The sequence below is a fragment of the Leptodactylus fuscus genome, chromosome 5, assembly GCF_031893055.1.
Source record: "Leptodactylus fuscus isolate aLepFus1 chromosome 5, aLepFus1.hap2, whole genome shotgun sequence".
Classification (NCBI taxonomy): domain Eukaryota; kingdom Metazoa; phylum Chordata; class Amphibia; order Anura; family Leptodactylidae; genus Leptodactylus; species Leptodactylus fuscus.
The window spans coordinates 144,177,916-144,196,120 of NC_134269.1; the positions used below are offsets into that span (position 1 = coordinate 144,177,916).

At 40.4% G+C, this 18,205-nt stretch overlaps 1 protein-coding gene across 2 annotated transcripts in view; it reads right to left on the reverse strand.

Annotated features, from left to right (window-relative positions):
• TBC1D15 (TBC1 domain family member 15) overlaps positions 1-18,205 on the reverse strand; it is a 58,687-nt gene that overhangs the window by 23,571 nt on the left and 16,911 nt on the right. For both annotated transcript variants that reach the window (XM_075274346.1, XM_075274347.1), the window contains 4 exons: positions 14,620-14,722; positions 10,569-10,766; positions 7,403-7,531; positions 5,514-5,617 (listed from right to left, as the gene is read on the reverse strand). In XM_075274346.1, the coding sequence (XP_075130447.1) occupies positions 5,514-5,617; positions 7,403-7,531; positions 10,569-10,766; positions 14,620-14,722 (534 nt within the window). The remainder of the gene's footprint in view (positions 1-5,513; positions 5,618-7,402; positions 7,532-10,568; positions 10,767-14,619; positions 14,723-18,205) is intronic.

Consider the following 18,205-nt stretch of genomic DNA (forward strand, 5'->3'; position numbering starts at 1 on the left):
GAGCTGAATAAAACTATTTCATGTAATGAGCCATAAACGTAGAGAAGGTCCGTCTATCCACAATATGAATATACACATTTAGGATGTGAATGCAATGCCCCAGTAGTCCTTTATATTCACTGAATACAAGTGATAAGCTAAAACTTGCCTATGTAGAAAATGATGAAAGTGATGCAGAATGAAGAAGCTCATGCACAATAGACACTCTGTGCATGCCTACATTTCTGTAACTCATTAACAAAAGAATAAATTAGACATTTCGAACAGGAAGGATCTACTGGTTACCATGAAAGAGATGTTATCTGAAATACAATTAAGGAACAGCCAGACAGACTATTTCTTTCTGCAGAATCCTGTGGCTTGGAGAATGACAGATGCCACTCAGTAACATGATGTGGTGGTAATGGGAGGTGTATTATTCAAGGCTAGGTGGCACACAGCACAATTAGAAGCCATCCCACCCCCCTCCCCAAATTTAGAGAAGATTCTAAATGTAAGAGGTCATAAAGGGAACATTTTAAAAGGGATTTGTCACTAGATATCAGAATACAATTTGTATACATTATTAAATACTGTAGATCTCCTACACTGAATGAGGCTGGTGTAGTCACTATATACAGATATTTTGATATGGATTATAATCTGGATATTAAAAGGGTTGCTTATTAGGATATTAAAAGGTTGTCCACTTATTTGGAAAGGGCATACATTTTAGATCAGCGAGGGTCAACTGCCCAACAGATCAGCCGTTTCTGAGTGAAGCATAAGTAACACTAAATACGCCCAATACTTTCCGTTTTGAGCCACCATCTTTAATCTGACAAGTAGAACTGTCAAGTATCAGAAGTGAAGCAAAGAATGGAATTAATAGACGGCAAATAGCTAATGAAAAGGATAGAGACCCAAAACCAAACCCACATAAATCAACCAGTCTAAACACAAAGGAATATTGTTTTACCTTCTGTCTAAAGAAAAGGCTTACTTTCAGTTCACAGTCAAAATGAGTGTAGTGGATTCATAGCATGACATCACATACTAGCCACGCATTCCCTCAAACACTGATTTTACATATTCAGACACTCCAACTACTCTACAAGTTTCCCTGCTAGAAAAGAACCATGAAAGGTGGCCACGCACACATTACATAAAATAGAGGTTAGGGGTGGAGTATGGGCCATTATAGCTGGTCATACAAGTTCAGCGACACCAGGAGAGTGGGCGATGACAGATCTTTCTAGAAATGTTCTTCCTCTGAACTAGTAACTATCCATAGACTAGCAACTGTCAAAAGGAAGATTTAAAGAGGCTCTGTCATAGGGAAAAGTCATTTTTAACTAATCACATCCTTGCATAGGATTAAGAAATGCTATTCCACACATACCTTTAGTATGTAAATTGTCTCAGTGGTTTCTGAATAAGTGTTTTTATTCATATGCCAATTAGACTGGTGCAGGATACATCGTGCACCCCTTTGCTATTTTTTCCTATGCACAGGCTGCTGCTGACGACAACTTCCTGTTTGCACACACACATAGGAGATAATAGCAGGGACGAGTGCTGCTGGAAACTTCCTGTGTTGGCTGGAGGCTCATTAGCAAATGAATAAAAAAAAAAAAAATGACTTATTCAGAAACCACTGAGGCAATCTACATACTAAAGGTAGGTGTGGAATAGCCTTTCTAAAGGCTATGCAAGGATGTTATTAGTTAAAAATGACTTTTCCCAATGAGCCCCTTTAAACATGGCTAGGAAGACCGAGGAGAAAGTGTTGACTTTCATAAGCCGAGATATGCTCTAAAACCAGTCGACATCTAGGGGAAGGGCATTGAGAGAGTCAACAGCTATAATTACTTAGGTGTGATCCTCAATAATAAGTTGGACTGGGCAGATCACCTGGATGTGCTGCACAAAAAAGGGTCACAGCAGGCTCTACATGCTCAGGAGGCTGAGGACCTTTGGAGTCCATAGAGGCACTTCTTAAGGCCCTTCATCTCTGTAATGGCATCAGCCGTCTTCTTCAGAGTGGCCTGCTGGAGGAGTAGCACATCAGCCAGGGATAGTAGTAGACTCGACAAGCTGATTACAAGGGCCAGCTATGTCCTGGGGATCCCCCTTGACCTAGTAGAGGTGGTGGGTGACAGAATGATACTGTCCATGGAGAGTTCCATGCTGGAGAATAATTCCCATCCCATACATGATATTGTGATTATTGTGATGGTCACTGCCATTACTGCCCAGTGCTAACTGCTTCACCGTAAGTGTGAGAGCGCCATCAGAGATCCTGCCTTCCAATTGCGGTCAGGCTGTATAATCAACACCAGACTAAAAACTTAAATCACTCCATAAAAAGAATTAAAAGATCCTAAAGTTGTAATATCCATACTACCATCTTTACCTTTATATCTGTACCTATTGTCACAGTTATGCCTCTACTGTGGAGCTTACTGTACTCTTATTTTGTATTTTATATTACTGGATCATCTATGGTGCTCGAACACACTAATATTCCCACCATGGGGAAATTAAAATGATTTTATCTTTCCATAAGATAGTGGTCTATTATATTTCACCTGTTGCTAAACTTCACCCAACAAACACTTTGTCCATTTTGAGCAACTTTAGACTAATTTCAACCAAATTGTTAAGCGAATGCAAAACATCATATTATTCACCAAGCAAGTTCACTACAAAGTGCATTGCCTTTGGCTACAAAGGCCACACTGCCAAAAGCAACAGATCAGTTCGATGTATCTATTCTACAAGGACATGCTCACTATATGATCGAGTCAGGGTCCATGGTGCACAGAGATCTGCAAGGACCTGCATAAATTAAACAAGGAGGGAAGTCCTTTAGTGCTACTGCTCTGTGATTGGCTTGTCATGTAGGTCATGTGAATGTCGTCAAAGGTCCTGTAGCCACTAAAATTAACATCTGCAGATAAGTCAGTGGCTGTTATGTGCAGGATTCATTGTGTCTTATAGAAGAGGTCTCTCGTATGGAGGAGAGGAAGCTACAGTAAAGTGAAAGTAAAACTCACAGGTACCTGCAGGGTTACTATTCCTATTAATGTCAGGCATTTGGGGTTATTCATTTAGTTTTAGTAACTCCATGTGCCTCACATTAATAGCAGTTAACCCCCATCATGTCCCTCATATTAACCCGTGTCCCCATATAAGGGTTACTAATATGCGAGACACATGAGGGTACCAATAAAGGACCTTAATTATGAAGAAACCTCATTATTACCTCCATATGTCCCACATATCAGTAACTCTATTGTGAGGCACACAGGGGGTTAATGTGAGGGATATGATGGGGTTAACTGCTATTGCTATGAGGCACATTGAGTTACTAAGCTGTAATGCACATGACCATCTGTAATGGTGGATTTCCCCTCCCCCAGGCTATACTCCAGTCAATAAGTTTTCCCAGTTTTTTTTGTGGTAAAATTAGGGGCTTATACTAGAGTATATACAATAGATTTATTATTCACCCAACACCACAATGTTTCAGTCCTACTCTTTATAAAAAAAACTTCAGTAAACACATCAAGGGTGAATAACCTTATCACTCATTTTCTTTCAATTGGACCGCTGCTGCTTCTTTGGCATTTTGTTTTAAATATATAAATGGAAAAATAGAGAATAAACCGATCAATAAAAGCCAGAGTCATAAAATGGTGTTGTCATGAATTTCCTGAGTACTTCGATCCACAGAATACTTAGGGAAAGGGGGAAAGCACTGTAATGCAAGTCACTGGGACATTGTTATTTATGAACAATAGTAGCATTGGTGCCATCATGGTACAGGGCTCTAAACTGTTGAACGTGTTAAAATAATTTGACATTCCTATGACTACTTTCCATTTGTTCCCTAGTTACAAAACTACCCTTTCTATTTGAAAGCGCCTGGTGAAGAATGAAGTGAAGTGAAGTCTGGCAAATAACTAGACAGAGCAGGAGAACTAAAGAAAATGGGCTAAAAGAAAGCGCGTGTGTCATTTTCTAGTCTTAGCGGTCAACAATCCAATAAAACTATTTTAAGTGCTCGAAAAATACAATAAAGCATTGAAAAGTATTGCATTTGCCTGGTTCATCTTTACAACAGCCGTCATTTCCAAAGCAATGCTAGTGTTAATATCAAGCTTTTTGCTGTCATGTTATGTAAGAAAAAAATATTTAGAGAAGCGTCTCAGTCTTTTCAAGTCAGTAAAGGCTGCTTAATCAGATGTGATAAGCAGAAGAGATGCGAGTAATGGAGAGTGAGCAACATAGTAAGCAAGAAGGCAGCTTACAGCCCCGAAGCAAACAAACTGAGCAGAAAGTCTTGCAGAAACAAATGCAGTATGCATGTACATCAAGCAGGGTAACGGAGCGCAAGGTAAACAGAACGGTGACACAGAAGCTCTCCCCACCTCGCCATGACATTCTGCAATATATTCCGCTACACTGCCCCAAAATTACATTACTCAGTGCACATGTTAAAGACAGGTCACAGGCTCAATCACAAAAAAATAGAGCATTTGCATTCATATATCACAGCAAAATGTCTCGTGAGGGCTTATTAACAAAACCACAGATCTAAAAAAACATTAGCCAACATGAAGACAAGCCCTGTGTGATCGAGGGAATATTGGACATGGTCGCTGCCAAGCACCCATCTCTGCAACTCTTTCTGAAAGCCACTTGGTAAAACTACGTTCCAACTGCGTCTGAGAACTAGGTCTGCAGAGGGCTCCACTTACCTAATGGAGTCCAAAAGAACGCCTCATGGCTTTATACCTTCTATTATATACTGGAAAGAATAGCATAGTAGTCACATTTGTAAGCTGAGGCATACTGTGAAAGACTGTATACTGAATGAGATTATATATTTATTTTTTTTTTACAATGGGAATCATGAATGACATGTCTATACAGTGACACTGTCAACATATATGTCTGATAATTCACAGATCTTCAGAAAGAGAAATGTTACCACCTTTACCTGTCTTTCTCCACACTAATGGAAGATCACACATGACTAATTAAAGGGGTTGTGCCCCTTTAATTAGAATCTGACCCATGCACAAGACTCCAAGTGTAGCTTGGTTGCCTTTACAACTACATTACCCAACATACTAGCTGCTAGGGCTGGACTATTATGACGCAATTCAGCAGGGGTTCACGCCAGAGCTCAGGAGACTTGAGTTATTATTCTTATATGATTGATCACCTCTCCAACTTATTACTCCCAGGGGGTCTGAAGACACCACAGTATAATAGCCGTTTCAGATTGGACATGCTTGGTCCAAACAAAACTGCAGGTGGAACATCGCAAATATTGTAACAGCCGAACCGAAATAACCGATGTGAACAAAATCCCTTGATTTTCTTTTGAAGTTCAGTTTTTTTTGTATAATTTTTGCCCTACCACCAACCTCTGTCCACACCAGATGAGCATATTACATTCACTTATGTTGGGAGCTTGCAGATTTACAAGAAGAATCTTCCCCCAATGTGTGGTTACTTACGCTTTTCTTTTTTGTAGCTGAGAACGTTCTTCTCTAGTGCTGTCCCAAGGAAAATAACCCAGCAAATATTTCCAGGCTTCCTTCCTCAAAGCGTGGCAGAGTCCCTGTAGAAAACAAGGTTTTTTTTTCCGCAGTAAGACTTTATGCTCCTTATTACAAAGATTGACCGTAAATACAAGAAATTTTCCATCGTAGAGAACAAAGTAAAGTTATGATATCACATCAGACTCCACTAAAATCCGGTATAATCCATGAAAGCCTACACTACTACGTAAGAATAACATTTCATAATTATATGTTAGTTTCTTCCTTTTAACTAAAATTTGATGCACAAAGCTCTTCTGACAGATTACGCCTGTCTGGGATGCAAAGGCTACAGAGCACATCCGAGTGTTCTCAAGTTGTAAAGAGATTACAAGGACTGCTTGGAGATAAAAGGAGGTCAATGAGAACAGGAGTCTAACAGTTTACCACTGACATTTTGGATGGAATAAAAGGACATTACTTTGTATTACTAAAATCAGACCAAATGGATTTCTGGGAAAACACATTAACCAACTCGAGCGATTATGATTACTTTATCATGATCAGATACTAAAGTTTTAAGCTTATCAAATGCAAAGGACGACTGTCAGATAAAAAGGCAACTAGACCCAGCAAAACGCAATGTACCAAGCAGCAGAGAGAAATAAAATCTAGACAAGAGCCAAAGATCAGAGAAATAAACATGCAGTGTGTTAAGCAGATTCACAGAATAGGACAACCAAGTCCTTGATCTAATCCCTGATAAGTGCCAGAAGCAATATAGAGCTTAATTCACACAGCACACAACTCATTTCACTGTTTGTAAAACTTTCCAGCCATACAAAATAAAACAAGCCATATAGTAAGAGGGAAAAGAAGTCAATCCATTACATAAAAAAAATAATTGGCCAGGGATTTCAGTAATATTTTTATCACACACACACACACACTTTAGCCATTTTGATTTTTGAATAGAAGTATACAGTACAACAATGTTGCAGAAACTAAAAAACATGCTCCACGATTTTGGTGTCATTTGCAGTATATAACTTGCTTGTGCTCCTTGTACAATATGTTAGCGGGGCTTATTGAGAAGGGGTTGTGTCTTAATATGCTAAAGCATGAGCAAGAAACAGTGGCAACATTTTTCACCATTGTAGGGCAAAAGTTAGACAGTTCTAGTATATCTGCCCTACTAAGGTATTGGCCACTCATAAAAAACTAGCTTTAAGTCTCTTTTTGAAAATTACCTTCATTTCTACCAAACAAAGGGAATGATTGCTAACTAGTCATGCCACCATCATGGCAATAGGCTTTTCTTCAGAATACTGCCTCTGCATTGCCATGGTCCTACCTGTATCTATATAGCTAGTGATGGAGAGCCATATAATCTGACCCATCCACCAGCTGCCTCTATTGAATAAAACTGATGCAGCCCGCACATGCTCTAGTATTCCTTGCCATGGGGCAAGGTGCAGCTACTGGCACGTGTACTTTTGCAACAGTATTAAGTCAATGGATGCTGCAGGCCACATCATCATCTAGCGGCAGCACTACTAGGATCACAGCACCACTTAGTCATTATTTCACCATTATTCTGACTGTGCCAAGTCATCTAAGTCCTATTGTGACTCCCCTTTTCAGTGCTTTACATGACCCACACTACTTCCCTTTTCCAAAGCACAAAGATCATACAGTTACAATACTAAGTTACAAAATTTCTGAAGCTTGAATAAGAACATTTAAAATCAATAGGAGGAATAAAAAGGGACAATTTGTCACTCTTCTCTGTAACAAGAAATATTCAGGTGCTCTACTCTTTGATAAGAAAGAAAACAGATTTAAGAGATGAAAAATAATTTTACCCCTTTGAATATTGAGTGTTTTAAGTGGTCCACATTACAAAGTCTTCCTTCTGAATCCTTATTGCTGTCCCATTCAGTTGTTGAAACTGGATCTCTTCTGTGTACTTCTGGCCTTGTACCAACATCAATCTAAAAAAAATTAAATATGATTAAAAAAAAAAAAAAAAAAAAAAAAAAAAAAAGAAGTACACACACACACACACACACACACACACCATAACCAATTACATATTTCCTTGAAATAATCCATTTGGATTGTTTAGTTACGCATGGGACAAAATTAGTGTAACTTTTTTGTATGTAAATCTGGTTGCCGATTTAGATTTGGGTAGTATTCAGACCCATTTCAAACAGACTTCAGGTACTGCAATTCTGCATGGTCTTATCTTGTCACCCATTGACTAGTGTGAAAGGAACTTGTGGCTTTTCACAAGAAAAGCCCCAGAACTTTAGTCTATCCTTTCCCCTGGTTTAGTAACAGAACAGGTAGGCATTAGGGCGGGTTCACATATGCGCCTGGTCTCTGGTTTAGCCAATCCGGTTGGTTTCCGTCTTCTGTTTATTTTAGACTGCAACAAAGTCGGTCATGTAGGACTGTCTGGTTAAACCAATTTCCCCACAGAGAGGCAGAAGACGCACACGGGCGGTCACTTCTGTAAACCCATTCAAGTGAATGGGTTTGAAAGTTGACCACTGGGTTTCCATCTTCTGTCCAGTTTTGTGGGGCAGAAGATGGAAACCGGCTAAATGAGAGACCGGGCGAAGATGTGAACCCGCCCTCACAGGTAATTGGCTGTAATCTAGAGGTATTTTTCAGATGTGCACATACTTCAAGTATGTGCTAAAAGTACGGTCATGAGATTCAGGAAGAGAAAATGTGATATAATCGGTTCTACAAGTCAAAGTTTACAAGATTGAGCAAAGAGCATATTAATGGATCAAGGACTCCTCTGTGTTAATCCATCTAACGGTGAGATTTTCAAGACTATCATGGGACTCTCACTTTTGTTTTTGTTTTTTGGCCTTGAACAAGCCAGAAGAGGTGTGGAAGGCGAACCCTCCTCTCCAAAGAGGGTTTTTGGATATATGTGACTGATACAATCTGGCCACATGGCCTTAATTTTAAAAAATGATTTTTAAATTAGTGTTTTGTTTTCTTGCATATAATGCATATTTGTGTGTTCAATTGTTTAGGGAGGGGGGTCCTCTGGTTAACCATTTTAAATACTCTGATTCAAATGTGCTGTTTAATGCTATGACTAAGGAATCGTGATCTAAAAAAGCATAAGAGGTTTTCTCCAATATAACGTTTTACTGTTTTTACTCTTTGGGAACATGAAATAAAGATTGGATTTTGTTTTTAACAAATAATTTGAATTCCAATATTCCTGGAGCAAATTCAAGAAAATCCAGATATTATTATTAATCATGCTCTATGGAAAGTGTTGATTTCTAGCTCTTTTCTATATAGATGCTTAAAAGGTACCTGAGAAGAGCGGTGCTGCCTGACACATACTGCATGAAATCCCAATTGTCTCACTTCCTACAGACATCGGATTGAAAAAGAGCCAGTAACTGAGAATAGTCAGAGACAGAATCTACTACACTGACAGGTCCTGTCCCTCTTTGTGTATAGGAAAAGGCCTGTCAGTCAAACTCAGCTTGACATAATAGATTCCAGGAAATATCACCAGGTTTCTTACAGGTTCCCTTTAATTCTGCCTTTTGATTATGATGGTGAACAAATCTATCACAAAAGGGAAATATATACTGTAACAATGTCTAAGATGAAACTGACGATAGCAATGTAGCAGTAGCGTAAAGGTTAACCATAAAGGTTACCATTAATAATTCTACATTTGTTATCCCTATGCAGAAACATTTCAGTTCCTTTGCTACCAATAATGTCAGAAAGAACATTTCTTAGCCGTCACTGTAACATAAAATAGGGACAAAGAAACGAAGGAGAGGACAGTAAGAAATGCTAGTTTTTTTATTTTTATTTGGGAAGGGGGTAACTATCACGAACTATGTTTAGTGTTCCTTTAAAGTTTGAGCAAATCTACGCTTTTTGTGCTATTCTAATAGGTCAGACAGGACATGCTGGATTAATACATAAAGGTGAAATCTACATCATTCTACATGGTTGTCATCCTCTTAAAATCCAGCTAAACCATAACTTCTGAAAATGGCATCTATAAATTTGCAGGGCACAACGAGGGATAAACAGTTAATGTTCCTATTATACAGACCCTTCAAAATCACTTTGCAGGATGCCTGTATATTCTGTTTATTGATACTATTAAATGGTAGATTACACCGAAGACAAGGCTTAACAAAAGTGAAAACTAACATCTGATTTACAGCAGAGCCAGGTAATAAGTCAACATGAAGAGTGTTACTGCCTCCTCCAACAGATGAGATATTAAAGACATATACTATCGCGCTTGACAAGCTGGTACAGTTTTCTTGCTATTTAAGACTCTATTTACAATAGGTATTCATGGCTTCAAATCCCAAATTACCTCATCGCCAACACTAAATACAAAGCTGGCAGGAGCAAAGCCTTGAGAAGAAAAGGCGTCTCATCATTTACCATGTAGACGAGCCATCGCATTAATTGAGAAGACGCTATAACTGTTGATAAAGAAGTTACGTTCTGAATGGATAAACCCAGCGGCCTACTTAATACACTGCCGAAAGTCACAACAAAAATACATGAAGAAAAGCAATTTACTGAGTGTTTTTCCTCTGGCTTCTACATCTGTGTTAGAAATATATATTATGTGTGACTCTGCTTCTAAGAAAATAAGTGAATCCTTAAAAATATGGAACATTTGTCTCAGATTAAATATCCAAAACCTGTAAACCTTGTAGCTGGTTAAACAAGTAACAGTTGAGACGAGGCAAGACATACAAAAATCATTATTGCCAAGGGAGCGGGAGATAAATTGACTGTCAATACTCAGTAAAGCCTCCTGGCATATCAGACTAGGCTAAATAACTCAGAATCAGATGTGAAGAATATTTTCAGACAGTTCATTGTCCTGATACATCATGCTCAGCTCTTGAATGGGAATATGTTTATGTCTCGGGGCAGCATTACAATCATCTGTCTGAGTTTTCTGGACTATGGCAATAGAAAATTAAACACATCAATACTTACACGAGTTATTACTTCGAACCCCGATTCCTCTTGCTGATTTATTTTTAAATCGGGTATTGCGTCACTAAGGAAGTCCGCCATTTCCTGAGGTGGCCTCCGGTGGGTCAAGGGATCAGAGCCTCGTATGGTGTCAACTAAGAAATTCGTGACTTTGGAAAAGTTAACCATAGTGGCAGTGTATGGGTCCTTCTTGAACTTCTGGAAACAAGAGGGAGTGGCAATTATATTATTACAAGAATTTGCTACGCCAACGCACATCCCATTAGTCCCAGTACAATATAACCGTGAGTTATTAATAAATATTTTGGCCAAAACACCAACGCTCGCAACCCTGAGGGTCAATATGTCTTGCTAGTCCCTATGCTAGGATCAAACAACTCACAGAAAATAATACCATCATAAATAACATCATTGAAGAAGCCACCTCTTTACCTGACGTTCCATAAAGCAATGGGTTCACTACATGAAGTAGACAGGCCAAAATGGCATTTGGTAAAGATTGGCAAGCCAGCACTGCCTAGCACCTTATATAAGCATATTGTATGTGTATTTGGAATACTAGTGTCCAGTCCCTTTCATGGTTGTAGATGTGCGAGTGGAAGTTTCATCAGTATCTTGCACCTTTGCAATCTCTACCATATACTATTTGGGATATTTGCATCCTGCTGTGAACAATTACTTGTGTGGCCTCTTTTTGGGTGATATGCAACTTAAAATGCTCACAAATTGTGCCATTAATGCTACTATAAAGGGATTAGGCCACTATTCCCACTAGGTACAAGCATCTGATTGCTGGGAGTATGAGTGCTGGGATTCCTAACATCAAGAGGTGGGATGTCACTCATAGCAGCCCTGAAATGAGAAGAATATGCATGGAGATCCTATAGGACAGGGGTCACACTTGGACGCACCCACTCCTGTTCTTTCGGACCAAACACATCAGAAATGAAACTGCTTATTATTCTCTGGGGTCTGAAGAGACCCCAGAGTATAATAGCAGAGGGCCAGGAGTATTTTGTGATCTCTTTTGATGCACTTGCTTTTATCACTACCCAGAGTATAATTAAAAAAAAAACAAAACAAAAAACACATATCTGGTAGTACAATGTTACACTATGTTGGGATATCATTTCAGTTTGTAAAGATGGGTTGCTGCTATATGGTAGAGTGCTGTGTAGATGCGGCACCACATCATTAACTCAAGATTCCTTTCCAGTCTGACAAAGGATCTGTGTGGTTGGCAGTAATGGAATTTTGATGCTGAACAGTGAATATTATGAACGGAGGAACATATCTGGTGAGAGTTAGTGAGCCTGGTGTTTGACTTTCCAATTGCTCCACACTTCAACACGTTTCATCATCTTACCTCAGAGACTGAATTTTTTTTTTTGGTTTTTTTTTTTTTTTTTTTTTTAAATAGCTAGTGTCACCTTCCTTTCTGTACATTATGGGGGGGGGGGGGGGGGGGGTTGTCATTTTACCAGAGCTTCTTTTCTGTTAATAGCATGTAGCAATATACTTTACAGCAGTTTCATAGCCATGGACAGCAAATACTAAATGCAATGATGGCTCACTGGTGTGATCAACAGAGGTACCGTAATATCTTTGTAATTCTGTCTAAGTTGTAAGGGAAGTGACTAATGCAAAGAAACCCCTACAGAACTAGCAAGAATGTCTGTTTTTAAGGTTAGTGGTTCAGAGAGAAAAAACAGGATTTAGTATGTTCTCCCCCATGGGCTGTATCCACAGCACTAAAGCGCTGCTGGAAGAACCGCTGCATGAACGCATTGCGGTCCTTCCCGCAGCGCTTTTAAGAGAAAGGTCAAAGTTTTCCTCTGCGAACTCTTAACATTAGATCTACGGGAAAGCCGACGTTTCCATAGATAATTGACATGTTGCGATTTGCAAAGCCGCGACGGCTTTGCAAATTGCAGCGTACCCGTGCTGCGATCATTTCTGCAGAGTGGGGATGGGATTTGCATGAATCCCATCCCCTTTGCCTGCACTGTATAACTCCAAGATTCCTGCATAGTCTCCGCTATGGGCAAATTGCGGCATTTACGTCCAGTGGGACCAGGCCTAAAAAGTTTTAAAAGCAGGTGTGGAAAAAAAGTTCTACAAAGTATGAGCGAGTTCACACAAGTATTAGTTTGTTTTTGTCAAAGAAAATTTAAATGACTGAACAAAAGAGGAATCTAAATGTAATCAATATTTAGTGCAACCACTTTTTGCCTTCAAAACAATACCGATTCTTCTAGATACTCTTGTACACAGTTTTTCCAAACATCTTTGAAAAGCAGAATGATTTGAGCAAGCCTACATCAACAGAAGATATTTTGTCTTCATATAATCCCGGACAAACTTACAGACATTAAGTTCAGGGCTTTGGGAGGGCTGAATCATCATTTCCCATGACCAATTCTCCATAGGTCAAACCAAATACTGATTTTAAAATTGTATTTTGTATTTTGTTACTTCACATAAAATAAACTGTTAACACAATTTTTTTTTTAATGCATTCTTACTTTGCATCATTTTATCCACATCTGCCTAAATCTTTTGCACAGTACTCTATACAGAGATCATCATGTGAGCATTCCCAATACAAGAATGTGCTCTATAGCAATTCCTTCTGCCAAAGACAACAATGCTACTACAATGAACTATACAGTCTCAGGTAAACCTTTATTACAGTGTGAATAGTCCTCATATTATAAATGTGAAAGTTTGTGTTTGGATGTTTGTGGGTTTGTGCGTTTGGCTGTGATAGTGGAACAAACATCCAAACGCCTATATGGATTTGGCTGAGATGTCGCAAATACCTAGATATTTAGCTGGAAAGAAAGATAGGCCACCTCATGAGGCGTGCACTTCCCCCGACAGCCCTGCCGAAACGATACTCCGGCTCCACTGTAGGACCTCAGATGGCATCCTCACAGGTCTGTCAGCGGCGCTCCCATTGGTGCACAGCAGGGTCTGGGTGGGCCTGTGGCGAAGCGATGCAGCTCTATACGTCCAAGGCACTCTGTGGGTGGGCCGCTTTATGCTCTACGACCCGGCCAACATATTAGCTACTCGCGGCTCCGGAGCACCGCAGCCATGCTGCCTGGCCACACCACACTCTCGACAGCGACTGTGCAAGCTCCCTCAGGACCCGATGCAGCTGCGCAGCACCACTCAACGACAGACACTGACTTCATCATCTCGCCCAGCGCAGTAAGTACACCGGGCCACTGTAGTGTATGGGTAGGAGGAAGTTTAAGGGGGGGGGGGGCGCCGCGGAAGAGTCAGTGGGGTGCCGCAGGAGAGGAGCAGCAGGAGAGACTGGGGAGGCCCTCGAGGTAGGAGTCGCCACAGGGGTGCTGCAGTGGGAGGGGGCCCAGCCCGTGCAAGACTAAGGGGGTCAGAGGTGCCAGGGTGAGAAGGAGCATCATCCCCTGGAATTGAAGGGGTAAATGGGGTCCAGAGGCACACAGGGTTTGGCACATGTGTGCGCTGCGAACCAGAAGCAACAGCGCTTCTTTGCATATAAGCGACTCAGCGCCACTGCCAACCCGCAGACGAAGTCGTGGGCAGGTGCTAGTCTACATATAAACTACAGCATGCAGAGGGTTCTCAAGAGCAACATTCTTTGTTAAATCAATGGTTTGAAATAAAACTACTACTGCAGTTTTCAAAGCAGTCTGAGCCAAAGCCAGAAGAGGATTCAGCAAGATGGAAAAGTAGGTTAGGCTCACACCACCATTATACAATGTCTGTTGCACAGTCACAGCACCTTCATCGTGGGGTGTCAGTGTGCATTCATACCAATGTAAAAAAAAAAAAAAAAAAAAAAAAAAGAAAAAAAAAAAAAAGGCAGAAGTTTTCTTTAAGTCAATGGGAATGGACAGATGTAGTGTCCCTTACTCTGCTACAGTTAATGTCCACTGTTAACAGATGACATCAATAATGATAGTGTGAGCATAACTTATGAGTTCTTTCTCTCTCTAACAAGATATTTTACACAAGAATCATAGATTCTCCAATAATGTACTTGGTTTGGTGTACTAACCTGTAGTAAACTGTCGGTAGGCTCCTCATGAAGGTTTTCAAAGGACTGTGAGAGACTCCTGTTTTGGCAATCCACAAGAAGAATTCTGCCGTCCTGTTCTGACCTGTTGAAAAAAAAAAAAAATAAATAAAAAATAAACACTAAGCTGTAGATATTCAGGTTTAAAATTAAATGAAGTATTAAAAGAAAGAGAAGTCACTACCATATATATATATATATATATATATATATATATATATATAAATTTACTGGAATAGTTTTCGGGTGTCCTGTCATTTTTGCCCCAAAATTCCAGTAAAGCAGAATCTGCAGACATGTAACCCATTTTGGAAACTACAGCCCTCAAGGGATTTAGAAACAGGGTATGTGATTAATTGAGAGAGGTCACCTGTAAGTCACTACATGTTACAGGTGCCTGTTCTATACAGAGCCGATATACACCAATATAGGGACACTGTATAGTGATATCAGTACACAAGTTGGGGGCCCACTTGTACATGTTTGCAACCCCTTCCCCAGAGACTTGTTTTCATGTACTGTGTGCTCACGAATACAAAATGTGGGGGTTTGCCACTATATAAACATATTCTAACAAAATATTATTCTAAAAGGCATAATAAATTTATTCATCTTAAAGTGAAGTGGCTTTAATGAACAAAGGTCTACAATATAAACCAAGGTGCCCGCAGATCTTAGATAGTTGCTGGCCACAAGAAAATGGCCGCTTACACCAGTTTATGTGTAAGCGGGCACAGGAAAATTGCTGCAGGCTTGTGCAGTCGGCTCTGCCCGAGGCCCGATAGCAGAGCCAACTGCGCAAGCCTAGCATTTTGAATGCCAGCGCTGGAAGACGGAGGGAGAGCCTGTTCCAGGTGAAGATTGAGGCAGCGCTGGAGAGTTCTCTCGCAGCATTGGGGACCGCCCCCAGTGCTGCAAGAGAACTAATTTGCATACTGAAGAAAAACAGATTTCTACCGAACAGCAGAACGGAGAAGACATCTAAAGGTAGGAGAAGAATAGCCTTTAAGCCTATTCCTATATGAGGGAGGAAAGAAAAAAAAAAAAAAAAAAAAAATGAATGAAGGTTTATCTCATGGGATAACAAAGGAGAAGGTGAGGGCTAGTTCACACGCGGGCATGGAGACGGATTTTGACAGCAGATTTCGCCTCAAAATCCGCCTTCATACAATGGTGGTCTATTGAGACCACTAGCGTTCTTTTTTCGCCGCTATCAGCATGGTGCAGATTGCGGAAAAAAAGGAGAGATGCCCTTTCTGAGCCACGGCTTCTGCCTGGCGGCAGCATCCAGTTCATTTCAGCAGACTCCAGAGGGGGAAGCCACGACTGCAACGGTCAGTTGTGGCAGGCAGATTTTGATCCGAGAGTGACGCGTCTCCCCGCGTCACTCTGTGCCAAAATCCACCCCACCGGCCCCCATGTGAACGAGCCCTAAGTGTTATCAGACCAGCTCCTTCCTTCCTGCCTCTGCCTGACATCTGTTGGAGAGAGTGAAGAGACCCCCATACACATCAGGCTAGGTTCTGCATTTGGGGATTCTGTCCCCCATTCATGCTTACATAGTTGTCATCCTGTACAGAAGTTCCAATTTACACAAATCTTTATTATATGAGTGATAAGAAACAGTTTTCAGGCACCAATGCAGCACGAAAATAAAGGAGCCCTTTATCATTCTTACCACGAGCGAGCTGTAAAAGCCTTTTTTTATTAATGCTGGCACATTTCTAATCTTAAAAAACTGAACGCTAAGCTATAAATAGTCAACATTTATTTTAATACTAGAAAATATTACATTGTCCGGAAGGCTTCTACAAATTACAAATAAAAAAATATTTCATACTAAGCTTATTCCCAATGTAAGGGGACAGAAAAAAATAAATAAATAAATTGCAGGTGTAGGGACTACAAGGTCTAAGTTATCAAGCTTCTATGTCCTTAGTATAATCTACTGTGCACATCACAACTTTTGGGAGGCTAAAAATATAGAAAAAAAACAAAACAAAAAAACGAACATTAATAACGTTATTGGCCCCAGAAAGAGCAGAGACATGATAGATAAGAGAGGCGGAGGATGCCTCAGCAGACTGCCTGCATAAAACAATATGTTTATTCCGGCCGGCGCACAGCTTTATTCCAACAGTCACATATTACTCTCCTGAACTAAATGCAATCACACTGATATAATCAGCAATTGTTCTGCTAGGGGCAAGGAATGAATTTTCTTATTTCACTTGTACTGGGACTACCTTGAGTGTTATTAAAGTGTGAGATAGGATCTTTAATAAGTTTTATCTCTTCATTTTCAACACAACAGGATGGGGCAGCATTATGAGGTGAGAGGAAATCAAACATAAGATTTCCATGCAGAGAGAAAGTCTTCACCACACAACTTCTACCGCAAGGAGCTTCCAACACGTTACTAAACAAGAATACAGGTGGCCAAGGATCTCCTGGACTACTATACAAGGAGCAAGGGATCACGTGACTATCAAGAAATAGGCTTAGGTTAGTTTAGAAAGATTTCTATGCCTTGTGGGCACCTCACAGAATTTTGCAGTTCTTATTGCCCAAGCCCGGCTCACATGCATGTGTAATAAATCATACGTGGTGCATTAATAATGGGACGATTTTTCACACACTTTTTTTCAGTCTGTATTTAAGAGTAAGAGGTGGACAAGAATACGGTTGAATACAACTCTCTCCAAGTCACTAAAATAGTGTACACTTACATTTTTCTATTCAGATTGTGGTTCAGTGTGGAAAAACAGTAATCGGAATTGCAACATTTGCTACTATTAGTCCAAGTACTGTGTATGTGCAGCCCACTGTACAAATAGAGGGCACAAAGGGCAAACACATGCCCATCTGAATTAGGCGTCAGAATTTCAGAGGAAGTTGCAGGGAACGCAGGAACTTTCATGCACATTCTAATGCATGTACTCTTAAAGGGATCCTATCATTAAAATGTTTTTTTCCCTGACTAAGATGTAGGAATAGCCTTAAGAAAGGCTATTCTTCTCCTACCTTTAGAGGTCTTCTCCCCGCTGCCGTTCAGTAGAAATCCCGGTTTCTTCGTTATGCAAATGAGTTCTCGCAGCACTGGGGACGTCCCCAATGCTGCGAGGGAAATCTCCAGCACCGCCTCATCTTCTTCTGGAACGGCCTTTACCTTAGTCTTCTTACGGTGCTTGGGTCAAACTTTTATGCATGCAGTCGGGCCTCGGGCAGAGCCGACTGTGCATGCCTGCCTGGTGTAAGTGGCCATTTTCTGGTGGAGAAGATGGAGGCGGTGCTGGAGTTCTCTCGCAGCATTGGGGACACCCCCAGTGCTGCAAGAGAACTCATTTGCATACAGAAGAAAACCAGAATTTCTACCAAACAGTGGTGCAGAGAGGACCTCTAAAGGTAGGAGAATAGCCTTTAAGGCTATTCCTATGCGTTATCAAGGGGGAAAAAAATAAAATAAATAAATAATGTCATTTTAAAATGATAGAATCCCTTTAAGCTGAGTTCAAACGGAGTTTTTAGGACAGGACTTTGAGGCGGAGGCCATTTCAGAATCCAGTCC